Source organism: Phyllostomus hastatus, unplaced genomic scaffold (assembly GCF_019186645.2).
Source record: "Phyllostomus hastatus isolate PE091 unplaced genomic scaffold, TTU_PhHast_1.1 phas_scaffold_21, whole genome shotgun sequence".
NCBI classification, from domain to species: domain Eukaryota; kingdom Metazoa; phylum Chordata; class Mammalia; order Chiroptera; family Phyllostomidae; genus Phyllostomus; species Phyllostomus hastatus.
The window spans coordinates 43,424,708-43,438,879 of record NW_025334017.1 but is presented as its reverse complement, the minus strand read 5'-3'; the positions used below and the strand labels follow the sequence as shown (position 1 = coordinate 43,438,879).

Genomic DNA, 14,172 nt, shown 5'->3' with positions numbered 1-14,172 from the left:
GATTCCATGCCAGGTTCTCTACTCAGCCATTTCTCTGGGAGTGGAGAAGCGTATTTATCACCGACATTGTTTAAAACCACAGTGAATGGTGATAATCAAAGGCAGGACAAGCGTTTAGTCCTTGTTATTATTTTAAGTTCTCTACAAGCAAGAGACCCCCCTCATTGCCTGCACCTGGGACAGACCACCCCCCACTTCTACCCTGCACACCCACGCTGTGCCGCTGACACTGAGCATGTCGACGGGACATACCTCACTGGGTCCTGACCATAATCCGTAAGGCAGCTCCTGTTACCCTTTTGCACACGAGGAGACTGAGGCTTGGAGGCTGAGTAACTAACTTGCCTAAGGTCATGTAGCTAAGTGATGGAGCGGAGCCGTGATCCGGGAAAGAACTGTGGCCTTGGTTCCCTCGTGCCCTGGCGTCTCCCTGCACACAGTAGGCATTCAGCAATGACTGAGCAAACCAAAGAATGAGGAAACAGCGTTGTCTCAAGACTTCAAATTTGACATATCTGGTGGCTTACTAAGAGATCTGAGAAAAATCTTTGCTCCTTAAAAACATAAAAAGAAAGAAAAGTCTTTGAAACCTGACTGGTGAGCTTCACCCTTGACATGACACTCCGTGTCACGGACTACAGATGCTACACTCACACGGGCCATGGCCTATGAGTTAACCCCTGGGATGAATTAAAGCACGTCTGATGACCACAGCTATTTAATAGGCCCCTACTGTGTACAGGACCCATAAAAGAGGCTTTGTCTTTTACTAGGAAACACAGACCTGGGAGGCAGGTTTCATTATGCCCGTTTTGTAAGTGAGGAAACGGAGGCCCAAGGGAGTCACGTGTCTTGCTCACAGAATGAATCAGCGGTGGAGCTCAGGCAGGATTCAACTCCAGCTCACCTGGCTCCAGAACCTTCTCATCTTTGCATGTCTGAGGAGATCCAAATTCCCGGGATCTCAGACCACCACCGAGGAGACATGGACGTCAGTTCGAACTCGCAGCCTTCCTGCTGAATCAGCCCGAAAAGAACGCCTTTAGTGGCCAATTAAACCGCATCTTCCGCCTGGCTGTCCTCACACTGTGCTTTCAGGAGCAATAACAGCTCTGGGTTAAAAAAATCCATAAAAGCCTTTAAGATATAAACTCAAAATGCCAGGGTCAAGGTTTTGATAACAAATTTTAAAATATTCCATTATTAAGAGGGGGCCTGGAGGTGTTACCCGGTATAGCTCAATGGCCTTTTTTACACCTTCTATATGCTCATCCTCCCCGTAGACCCTGTGCAGCGTCCCTACTCGAACAGATTGATGCCTCAGCACCAGCATACAATTAGGGTTCTGAGACAATGCTTAAAATAGAGCACGTTCGCCAGGGCATTTAACAAACAGTTGGGCTGTGGTGCCTGTGCCCTAGACACTGTCTTCTTTTACAAATATTCACTCATTTAACCCTACACCAGCCCTAGGAAGTGGATGCTATTATTATTATCTCCAGTTTACTGCTGTGGAAAAATCGTGGTGCAGAGAAGCTAAGTCACAGGGTCAGGGAGCACCCTTATGAGAAACCTGATTTTTCTTCAGCTATGTCGAGTTGGATGTAGAACTGGTCGTCACCAAAGGGACCTGCGTAACATGGCCAGCCCTTCCTTACTAAGCCTGTGTTGGGTTCTTGAGGTGGAGAAAACCTTGTCTTAGCTCTCAGATACTTCATGATCTCAGGAGCAGGACAGACACCCAAGCAAGAATTGTTAAATTTCTTTAGCAAGGGTAGATTAATTGTTTCTTACAGGGACTGTAGCCAATAGTGCGTAAGTCAGCATTTCTAAAAATGGAGCAAAAATTCAAAAGTACTTGCAAAAAAAGTACTTACCAGAGTGACCTCTGGATTTTTCTTATTTGTCCCACACATTTTTACAGCTGTCCTGCTCACATCTGACTTGGTGGCAGTGTTTTGGTTATTCAGTATTACTAAGTCTTTCCAAAGCATTCTATCCCATTTTCACACAAGCGGTACTCCCCACTCCTATTTGCTCACCATTTTTACTTAATACCTAATTAAATTGAGTGCACTAGCAGGTAAAACCAACATGACTGGGTTTGGGACAAGCTCAGCAACCCCAGGTCAGCAAAGGGCTGCACATGGAATGGAAGTGTCAGCATTTAGAGAGCTCTCCGCTGACCGGGTCCTTCAGCCCTGCAGTGGCCTGCCCAGCAGACCAGTGGGAGAGAGGCCCTGGGAAGAGTGGGCCCAGCAGCGCCAGGTAGTCCAGAGTTGGTTAAGTGAAGGTCAGCCAGGAGACCTTCTATGGCACTCAGGTGGTACAGGTGCTGGTCCAGAGGTTGGTGCAGGCTCCAGTCAGGGCAAAGGAAGCAGGTCTATATGGCGAAGGGGGATTGAAGGGGGGTTCATGGAGGTGGTGTCACTTCGGCAGACCAGGTAAGAAGGCGGCCCAGGTGCAGGTCCAGCACGGTCAAAGGAATGCGTGGCTCATCGGAATAGCCGCATGGTCGAACACTGGGGTGGGAGCCCCTGTACCAGGGATGAGCACATGCCTATTTCTGAGACTAAATACCCGGTGTTTAGTCTCTACGGATCCAAGTTGGACCTCAATCTCTGTCTTGCTCTGAGTCTTGATGATAAAACGTGCAGAAGCCCAGCTTCTCCTGTCTCCTGCCAGTTCTAGCAAGGTGCCCAGAACCTCATCTGCTCTGAGAGACCAGCCCTCCCTACGTCACTGGGTTGCCTGCCCATATTTCTAGCGAGGACTTGCTCTTGCCTTGCTGTCACATGCTTGTCAAGCTGCTGCCTACCACCTTCGCTGGACCTCTCTGATGCCATGTCTATCAAGGGCCACTTCTGCCTTGTTCACCTCTATATCCATAGCATCTAACATTCTCTTCCATACTGGAGTCTCAGCAGAAATCTTTGAATGAATGAATGAATGAATGAATGAATTCGATGACAGACAGTATACCATCGTCTCAGTGTTTGCTGTACCCCTTTTCTTAGCTCTCCTCAGGACTGGTTACTTCTGCCATTCAGGTCCCAGCTTAAAAGTCACCTTGAGAAATCCTTCACTGACTGTCCAGCTAAAGCAGCCCCAGACCGCCTTCATCTCCACCATGGTCTATTTATTAACCTCTAGAACATTAGCTCTACAAGGGTGAGCACCATGTCGGTGTTCGTTTTCCGCCGATCCTCCGTGCCCAGCACGGCGCCTGTCACGTAGCACCTACTCCTTGACGTGGTAAATAAATGGATGAATTATGATCCAAGTCCCAGAGAAAAGAAGAACGTGGACTCATGGGCTCAAGTCTCCACCACACACTAAGTGCTCGATTTCACCTGAACTTTTTAAATCTTAGTATCTTCCTATGCAAAATGGGATGAGAAGAGTAACTTCCTACCTCCTATGGTGAAAATGAGGTTTCCTTTGATTAGATACTGGATGCAAAGCACTTGGCATGCTACACAGCGGGTGACCAATTAAAAGAAGCTATTGTCCGTAGCCCCAGACTAAGTCTCTCACCGGTACTGGACCTGCTCTGCAGAGAGAGGTTAGTCAGAGGCCCCTCAGTCTGTAAGAGCCTAAGAGGGACCAGTTCTTCCCGAAGCCATTCAGAGGTCCTGCTGCATGCAAGCCCAGAGGCAGTGCTGCCTGTGTGGGAACTGCCCCGTCCCTTTTTGCATAAAATACCAATCCTGGATCTCTCCATGTTTTTACCATGCCTGCCCCGGGGTGTACCGTAGCAACTGATGCCCCTGATGAAGCCGTCCTGACAACATGAATACAGCACATCACGTGAGACGAGGGGGAAACCCAGGCAGCAGCCCTTGATGCACTTGCAATCAATCAGCCAGGGTCCCTTTTCATGCAAATGGAAAAAAACCCAGGGAGAAAAAAATGTGCTGAACGGAGCTCAAAGGCCACCCTGGGTCCCAGTCTGGCTCCAGGAGAGATTCTGATACCTCTGATCTCCAAAGCTGGAAAACCATTTATGGTGCCTCAGAGGGACTGAGGAGTTGGATCAAGGGGCAAACGTTCCCATTTTCTTTTAAATTGTGTTCTCAGGGGATTTGAATGATGTTTCTCAGGCAGTCAGCAAATCTGAAGGAAACTGAAGTGTTGAAGGTGGGCTTTTATGGGCAGACTCCAGGCAAACTCCCGTGTCCTGCAGAAAATGCTGTGTGAAGGGAGGAACTGGGACAGTTGCCAGGTAGTAGCAGGAGTAGCTGGAGGCTGGTGAGCCTGGAGCTGGAGAGTGTGGCTATTAAAGTTTTATTTAAAAAGCCCCATGTCCTGCTTGAGGATCCAATGGGCATGGCCATGTAAAGAATGGATCTAACAAACAATGATCCCACCCCAGAGACTCTGCTGGCACCTGCAGGGGATGCGCCCAGGAGCTGGGCACAGTCTCTGATGTCGATGTGTCCGTGTGTTTGTTCAGGAAACGTTCAGTTAGCACCCACTGTTTCCAGGGCCGAGCGCCACTCAGAGCCGTCGTGATTACGTGAACAGTTGACTGATCACACTAATGAGCACGGAATGAACACGATGCCGGGGCACTTGCAGAAAGTGTGGCTCTTGGTCTCAGGATAAGACAGCTGTCAAAAGAGGGGAAAGCTCATCACAGGAAGCGCAGTGGGCACTTCATTCGTGAAGCCCTTTGCAGGAGAGCAGGGTTAGACAGAGCAGAGAGAAGGAAGGGAATTACAGGTCCCTTACATGACAGGGGTGGGCAAACATAGGTTTACAGTTGTGAGTACATGAAACAGTGCATTCTGGTATTATTATTTATTATATTATTTATTTGTGTTACAACTGCAAACCCACTTTTGCCTGCCCCTGTATTGTATTTCTCTGAATGCTCATGACAGCCCTGTGAAGTGGGTGATGTCATGGGCATTTGCCAAACTAAGAACCAAAGGCACAGAGGTGACGTGGCCACCAAATGCCACACTGCTGTGAAGTGTTGGAGGCGGAATCTAAACTCCCGTATCAGACTCAGCACCCAGGCCTTCCCCAGCTCGCCAAGAACCCCACCAGGCAGTAACAGGTGAAGAACTGCATCCTGGGGCCGCCACTCGGTAACTGTTCAGGCCATACATGGAATGGATGGAACCTCTCCCAGACTCAGTCTGTCCATCAAATGAGGAGTATTTATGCCTGCTTACTTCCCAGGTTTGGGGAGGAACAGATGAAAGAATGAATGCTGAAAATGCTTCAAGTCCATAAATAACACGAAGACAGGAGAAACTGCAGTGAGTACAGTGCACCTGTCTTAGACTGGGTTCCACTCCGCAGCATGCAATACGGCAGATACGGCAGACAAGCCAAGCCAGACTCTTGCCTCGTGTCCATAACACAAAGTCTTCCAAGGATTCAGTTCATGTTGCTGGTGAAGCAGTTATTTTGTTCTTTTTATCTACCGTGTTGATCACAGTGAAGAATATTATCCTGCCAAGTGTTCGGTCCCTACTTTCAGGCTGTGTGGGTCTCATCCCCTCTCCTCTCAATGAAGAGTTGGTGCCTCCTAAGCCTGGTGTCTCTCGTAGGTTCCCGGTTTCAATAAACATAACACCTTCTCTCCATCAGCCAAACTCAAAACCCAGCCATCACCACGGCAACGCCCTCTTTCTCTCCTGCCATCTCGGTGGGTTTCCAACCCTGTAGACAACGTCCCACATCACCTCTCACCTGGGCCACTGCGGGGTCTGCCCCAGTGGGCCTCTCCGCCGCTACCCTTGGCTCCCTCCCCACAATGCATTCTCCAAACCACAGCCAGGACAGTCTTCCAAAATGCAAACCTTTTTGTCACTCCTCTGCTGAGTACTACTTAGTGGCTGCCAGCTGTAGTTGGAATGAAATGCTTTAGATCTTAGTAGGCCTGCAAGATCTATCTCCACCTCCAACCTCCAGCCACATCGCTTGTCACCGCACCTTCTGTCACCACCTTCCAGCCACACCATTTCTTCTCCTCTTCTCCTTCTTCTCCTTCTTCTTCCTCTTCTTCTTCTTCTTTCTTCTTCTCCTTCTTCTTCTCCTCCTTCTTCTCCTCCTCCTTCTTCTTCCCCTCCTCCTCCTTCTTCCTTCTTCCTTCTTCTTTCTCCTTCCTCCTCCTCCTCTTCTTCTTCTTCCTCCTTTGTTCTTCCTCCTTTCTTCTTCCTCCTTCTTTCTTTTTCCTCCTCCTTTCTTCTTCCTTCTTCTTTCTTCTTCTCCTTCTACTTCCTTCTTCTTTTTGCATCAGAACATTGGCACTTGCTGTTTCTTTTTCCTGGAGCTCTCTTTCCCTTGCCCTGCACCTGGCTGGCTCATGGTAAACGTGTAGGTACCTGTTGTCATCAACCATCATACTCTGTGATCATGACCTGTTCTTGCATGGCACTTGTCACATTTTGTAAGTGTGTTGAATGTAACATCTGTACCCCCACAGAATGTAAGCTCCACAATGGTAGGACGGCCATCCATTTGGTTCACCACTGTACACCCGACACCCAGTACAGTACCAGGCAAGCAACAAGCAGCCAATAGATATTTGTCATGTGCACAGACGTGGGATGAAATTAACAGTACCCCCGGAAGTTTCAGCCGAGAGCCTCGTGGCTTCCACACGGTCCACGCACCCCTCTGAGTCTCAGGGATCAGCCTAACAAGACTGTCCCTCTTCATTGCTTTGTCCCAGGAGCGGCTCGTGCTGTCCGTGCTCCCCCGATTTGTCGTCCTGGAGATGATCAACGACATGACCAACGTGGAAGATGAGCACCTGCAGCACCAGTTCCACCGGATCTACATCCACCGCTACGAGAACGTCAGGTGAGAAGCGCCACGCCCCGCCCCTTCTCCGTGCGATCCCTGCACGCCCGGCTGCGCTCAGCTCACTGCCATGCCTTCCGTCTGCCTGCGTGCCAGGGCTGTTTCTCATTGGTTGACTAATTCATTAATAGTCATTATTCATGACATGGCTCTGCGTTTCCAAATTGAGGCTCACGAAGACCGGCAGAGAAATGCAGTTATATTTGCTTGTTGACGTTCTGCTTGACTCCCCTTCAGTAGGTTTCCCCACCTTTACATTTTTGCGTGGGAAAGCCAAAAGCCTTCTCCGTGTGATCGGAAAACTAACCCCAGAATGCGATGTGGAACCCTCAAGGGTGATCACATACATCGCCTTATATCCCTCATAAGTATCGTAAAACAATGCAAAAAGGGACTACAGCTTTTTTGCTTTTTGCAAACATATTTTGGCCAACCACCCATCCATTCATCCATCCACTTGTTCACCCATCTATCTAGCCATCCATCCACCCTGTCATCCACCTGTCCATCTACCTATCCATCCCCTTCTACACATCCAACCATCCATTCATCCCGCCATCATCTGTCCACTCCTCTGCCCACTCATCCGTCCACTCATCCATCCATGCAGCCATCCACTCATCCATCCACTCATCCATCCACTCATCCATCCACTCATCCATCCACTCATCCATCCACTCATCCATCCACTCATCCATCCACTCTTCCATCCACTCATCCATCCATGCAGCCATCCATGCATTCACTTATCCATCCATCCACCCACCCAGCCATCTATCCAGTCACCCATCAGTGCCTTCTCTGTGCCCAGTCCTGCACTGGACAACATGCTGAGTGCTGAAAATAAAGGGGTGGGCTCCTTAGGGAGGCAGAGCAGCTTCGGAATCCCAATTCCACCTCTCCCCTTTGTGCCACCTTGGGAAATTGACACACCTGACTCTCAGGATCTTTGCCTGTAAAATGGGTGTTTTTATAGCCACCTGCACTGAGTAAACATACATACAAAGCATAGGCCAGGGTAAGCCTGCAGTAGAGCATTAGGTATATTGTAGGCGTTTCAGACATGGTTATTAGGGGCAAGCAGAAAAGAAGCCGACCCTGGCTGATGTAAGAGAAGTGTCCTGAAAGGCTACATGATGGCTATAGCATAACTGGGGAAGGAGAGAGGTAGTCTCGGCGAACAAGCCAGAATAAAGCCAAAGGCATGGCCAAAATCGCAGCAGAGCACTAGGCTGGTGAGGACCCGGCTGCCACTGTTTTTGAAGGATTCATTGTGTGTGCTGCCAACCCTGTCCACACACAGCTGCCACCTCCACCGTCCCTCCGGCAGCCCGGGGTCTGGAGCTGGCTGCCTCTGCCCTGCCCCCACTCTCCGCCCCCCACCTCCAGCCTCTTTGCATCTCAGGTTAAAGCCTGCAACTGATGTGGCCCGTTGGCTGAGCCCAGTAACTGGCGAGAAGTGACTGAAAAGCAAATATCTGACCTATTCAGCTTGTACAGTAGAACTGTATCTCCCTCTCACCAAATATCATAGTGTAGGGATTTCCCAGACATGGGAAGGGGGAAAGTCCCTACGCGGAATAGCTCTAAAAAAGCCAATGGACCTTCGTAGTTCCCAGGCCCCCAACTCTGCTGGAAGGGAGGGACAGTTTCCCACCCGCCAGCATTGCTGGCCGTTCTGCGCTGGGCAGGGAAGCAAGTCCAGCGGGGAGCCAGACTCCCACCCAGCCCTTTAGCAGGACAGTCAGCCTCGGTGGGTCTCTGGGTCTCATTCAAGAGTTGGGCTCCACAGCTCTGGATACTGCGGTGCACAAAGAGCCCTCAGTCAAGTAGCCACTCTGGTGAAAGGCACACCCTAGATCTAGGAACTGGTCCCACAGATCACAGGACCTTATCAATACCAGTTCTAGAACAACAGGTTCCAGGCAGTACCTATAATTATATTCAGGGTGGGGTTCTATTGCAAAGGGTGCCAAGAGATCATGCAAACAGAAAGACCTGTGGTGTGTGGGGGGCAGAGGGTAGGGTGCAGATGGAAAAGAAACCTTTCGAAAGAGATGCTTCTTATTTGCATTTTTTAATATTGAGTCGGGCAAGAGGAAAAGATAAGAACAGGCAACCTAGACAGAGTGATCGGCGTAAGTGAAGGTGGGACAGCGGTCTATTTATCTACAGCTAGATATAGAATATGTGTATTATATACTAATGTAAACAATACATATAAGTATGTGACAGCTTATGAGAGTGTCTGTTGCCATGGAGAAAGAGGTGGGGCCGAAACTACCCTTAATTAAGAAAAAAATGGAGAAAACACACAAGTCAGCTCTCCCACACCCACATACTTGGGACCCTTAAGTTTAAGAAACAACACGTGTGGCTTGCTTGCTGCATGAATCCATTTTCGGTGCTTCCTTTAGTCCAGAAGTCCAGAACAACTAAAGTTACTCCTGCCCATTTATTTTACACCAATAAACTGAGTTCTGACGCTCCGAGACCCTTTCCTGGAAGTCCACAGCACGCTAAGGTCAAATTGAGTTTGGTGCCTTTCCATCTTGCAGTGGCCTCAGCTCACAGCACAGGAGCCCTTTCTAAGGGGAAAAGAACCAGCAGAGACACCCGCGGTGGCCTGGGCCTCCCCCTAGGTCTTCCCAGGGGCTCTCCCGCTGGTACTGGGAAGATGAACTCAGAGGGGGGGTCCTCCACAGCCCACTGCAAGGCTGCTGGGTGCTAAAATAAGACCAGAGATGACAACAGCAGCGGGGGACGGTCCTTGGCCCGTGTCTCAGAACAAAGTCAGGCCGGCTGCTCTGCCCCGTTCCCCGCCCCCAGAGCACGCCTGCTGCGGAGTAGCGAGCTTTTTTTCTGATGCCATTCCCGATCCTGCAGCTCTCTTCGTGGCTGGCGATGCACTGGGTTCGTTCTTTCTTCTCTGTTGCTCTTCTGTCCTTCTGCTGTTTTGTGACCTTTCCCCAAAAACAGTCTGTCGTCAATGTCTAGCTCTTCATGCTATCTCATACAGTTCATCACCCCCCCACCAGTGTAGGGCACACAGGAGCCCCCACACGTGGGGACATCAGTGTGCCCGGTGAGTGGACAGGGAGCCTGCAGACTAGGGTTCTCACCCAGGACACTTTCTAGGAGCCACAGCCCCTACAAGATGCTGGCTGCGTCACTTCTTCTTCCTGGGTTTTAGTTTCCCCATCCAGAAACCAAGATGTCAGAAATGGTCAGCACACAGGGACCCCAGCAGATTTCATGTGTACACGGCTGAGATGTCTGTCACTGGACCCTGGGCCACTGGGCTTTTTACTGGAAGCCTCTGGGGCTCCCAGTCTCACCTGCCCAGTTCTCTCTCTCTGTCCTCTCCCTGCCCCCACAGATTTAAGACACGTCTTGTAATAGTTAGAGTCGTGCTGTCTGCTCTATCAAATAACCTCCCAGTCTCAATCATTTAAACCCAACAGACTCTAGTCACAGAGCTGTTCACTGCTACTATTCTTGGTAGGTGAGTGATTCAGGGACCAAGACCCCTGCATTTGCTAGTTGTACTATCCCCCAGGCCTCAAAGTTCTTGGCATCCAGCTCGTGGAGGGGAAAGAGTATAAAAGGCCCACCCACTTCTTTACCGCCTTGGCCCAGAAATGACCTGGATCACTTCTGCTCAGATGCCATTGATGAGACCTGATCACCCAGCAACAAGAGGGAGCGCAGACTCCCTGGCTCAGTGGTCTTCGCTAGTGCCTGAGAGGCATGGATTCGGTGGACGGTCAGCTGCTCCAGCAGGCCGGCCTTCCATCTTTCCTCCTGCCCCAACCCAGGCCGTGTGAATCTGCATGTTCTCGGTCCACCCACTTTGACCTGGCGGTTCATTTCCGACCAGCCCTGCCAGCACGTGCACTCGCCACATTTGCCCTGCAGACTCGAGTTTCATGGGCACGCACATGAAGCTGAATAAGACTAGAAAACTCGGTGCCTCTTGAGGCCTGTCTGTGTGGCAATCTATTAAACACTCTCTGCTGCCCAAAACTTTCCACAAGGGATGATATATCCTCTACTTATTGAGGACCACGGTTTTTTATGTTCCTTTCTTCCAGTAACCCTGCAGAGCAGCATCTTCGGTTTATTATCGAGAAAATGGAAGCTTAGAGAGATTAAATAACTTTCCCAAGAACACACAGTTAGGAAGAAGAATCTACACAGGGCCCGTGTTCCTAATAATTCTAGCAGAGTCTCCTAAAGCCTCCTAGAAGACTCGATTTGCACAGTGACAGTTCGGTAACATCACTTATTTTTAGCCCAATAAACAACTTATATAACAAAATTAGAGCTGGAAATGATCATGGTCTCTTCAGTATATTCTAAGATGAATATCTTGGAAAAGTTGCGAGTTTATACTTAGAATCAGAAGACCCGACCCTGGGCCCAGCACCCGGGGTAGCAGAATGAGCAGTGTGTGCAGTGGGAACCAGGGCCCTGGTTTCGGTTTCTGACCTTGCATTCAGGGACTCCCGTTGCATGAGTATGACTTGAACCAGGGCTTCTCTGACTTGCACGTGCACGAGAATGACCTGAGGCTCTCACCAAGTCAGATTCCGACCCAGCGGGGCCGGCGCAGGGCCGGCGCAGGGCCTGAGATTCTGCACTTCTAATCAGCTCCTAGGAGATACCAGTGGAGGCCATGACCACATGCTGAGGAAGGAGGACTTGATTCTGATCGCTTCTGTTGATTCAACTCAGAAGACATGTCATGAGCCTTACCACGTGATGGAGTCTTGAAGGACAAGCAGGATTTTAATAGGTAGCAACAGGAAAGAAAGCCATGCCAGGGAGCAGGTACATTGTACAGAGGCAGCTGCATAAAGTACGATGGCTTCAGAAGACCCGCGGGAAGGTCGATGATATTGGGACACTGAGCACATGTGACACTTTTATGGCCTTTGTTCTCAGGGAATCCATTTCTTCTTTCCATAGGCTGCCTGCTCCATACAGCTGTGGTGGTGCTTCTTGCTCACCACTGCATCTCCAGTGCCTGGCACATAGTAGTCATCAGATTAATTCGCTGTTGAATGAATGAATGAATGAATGAATGAGAAGTTTTTGCCCTAGGCAGATGAATATGAATAGCTTTGGATGAATGGATCTATAAAGTGAGTGGGTCGAACCAGATGATCTATAGGCCCTTGCACTTTCCACCTTCAAAGATACCGTAATGATAAAGAACACAGATTCCAGAGCCAGGCTCTGCCTGGTTTACATCCTAGCTTTTCATGTTCATGGGCAAGTATTTGGGCCTTAGTTTCCCTAACTGTAAAATGGAGATGATCATAATGATAGGCCCTGTCCCATGGATTCTCATGCAGAATGAATGAGTTAATACAGAACTCTTAGATCAGATTCAAGTCCATAGTAAATACTCTCAGTGTTGCCGCTACTACTGTTCTGGGCTTGTGTTCACAGTCAGGGAATGCTTTTAGCTGCAAATAACAAATAATCCAGTTAACGGTTATATTCTTTTCCACCTCTCTGTTACCTCCCCTCTCCTCTCCTCTCCTCTCCTCTCCTCTCCTCTCCTCTCCTCTCCTCTCTCCCATTCCATTACAGTGGACAATCCTAACTCTGCCGCATGCTACCATGGAAGGCTGGACAAGTCTCCTGGCTCTCTGAGCCTCTTTTGCTCGTCTTCACAAAGGAGACAAGAATGCCTTCCCCACTGGGCCACTGGGTGAATTAACACAGACAGTGCTCATGCAGTGCCTTGCTTTTAGAAGGCTTTCCAGAGCTGTCCCTTCCCTACCCTCCCTTTTCCCTTATGCCAAAACATATGCATAGGATAAAACCTCACCTCACCGAAATCCTTAGTACATTAGAAAGTTTTAGGTAATTAATTATTCTGCCTGAGGTTTCCCAGGTTTGCTACCTAGTCCCATAGTTTGGGGGAAAAATGCCTACCTTCATTTGCCTACAATTTGAGGTACAACACATGTCATTAGGCTGGAAATAATGAGTTCTTGTGACTTTTTTCCCACGTCAATTTTGCTCTGTGTTCATGGCCTCTGTTGCTGTTCATTGTGAATATATAGAAATAATTCATAAAGCTTCATTTTGCTTTGCATAACAAATTGATCTGCTCCTAGTCACAAATTTCCTGTCTGGATTTGTTAGTCTTGCCCACACTGCACAGCTCTGCACAGGAAGAAGGACTTTCCGTTGCCCCCTTGTCCTTCCTGACCTCCTGGGGGCACCGTCTCTGCTGAGATGTCTGTTAAACATTGACACATTCCTCTGGACTCCCATGGCAGGGGGAGCAAAAGTCTCAGGCCACAGCTAATTTCGTTGGATGGTGTTGATGTGTGTCCTAGGATGGTTTAAAATATTAACGCACTTTCTTCCCACCCCATCCCTCCCCTGTTGTCTAGTATTCTTTTTGCAGATGTTAAAGGATTCACCAACCTCTCCACCACCTTGTCTGCTCAGGAGCTGGTCAGGATGCTCAACGAGCTCTTTGCCAGATTTGATCGACTGGCCCATGTGAGTTGAATTTAATTCCCGACTCCTTCTTGGTAGGAGTGAGGGACTGCATGTAGAATTAGTGAAAAGGACTCAGCCTTCTTCACCAATGTCATTACCGTTCTGCATCCTGTCCCTGGGCATGGACCTCTGATCCTCCCGTATCCTGGGGATCGATGTTAGTTATTTATACAGGCCTTGGGTGGAGGTTTGATGGATTCATTTTCCCAGTTGAGAGACAGCTGGTTGAGTGACAATTCAACCAAACTCCTTTTGATCTGTTTCCACTCTTGCATCATTATTTCCCCCTGACATGGCCAGGTGCTGTCCAGCTGCAGCCTCCACGGTGGCTCACGCGGTGGCTACCTACGGTGTCTCCGTCAGCCCTGGCCATCTGGAATCAATGAGCCTGTTCTCAAGAACCAGCCCTCTACTAGACCATCATTTTGTTTGACCTAACTTAAGAGCTTTGTCTTTTTGGCCAACATGACACCGCTTTTATTTTCAGTTGGCTTATTCAGAGCTAAAACAGAAAACGGGTTAAAAGAGATGAATGTTTGTTATCAAAACACAGATTCCTAGTCCTCAAGCCACTCGAGTTACGAAGGAACATCATGATCACACTGTACTTTAGAGTGGGTATTGGCTTCAAATAGGCCGCCTGAATTCCTGCTTTGTAAAGGGCATGTATCACTCCCAACCCCACAGGCTGTTGTGAGAGTTCAGTGAGACCACATCAAGTGGGAGTTTATGTTTAGCGTATCGATATGTCTCTTTTTTAAGGCCGCCACACTTCACCAGAGACCCGTTCGTACTTGAGTCTGAGCACCTCCGGGGTCGTGC

At 49.2% G+C, this 14,172-nt stretch overlaps 1 protein-coding gene across 1 annotated transcript in view; it reads left to right on the top strand.

The window, feature by feature from the left end:
• The window catches only part of ADCY8 (adenylate cyclase 8), a 158,142-nt gene that overhangs the window by 46,520 nt on the left and 97,450 nt on the right, over positions 1–14,172 (top strand). The window contains exons 3-4 of the mRNA XM_045861149.1: positions 6,692–6,822; positions 13,239–13,350. Of these exons, the coding sequence (XP_045717105.1) occupies positions 6,692–6,822; positions 13,239–13,350 (243 nt within the window). The remainder of the gene's footprint in view (positions 1–6,691; positions 6,823–13,238; positions 13,351–14,172) is intronic.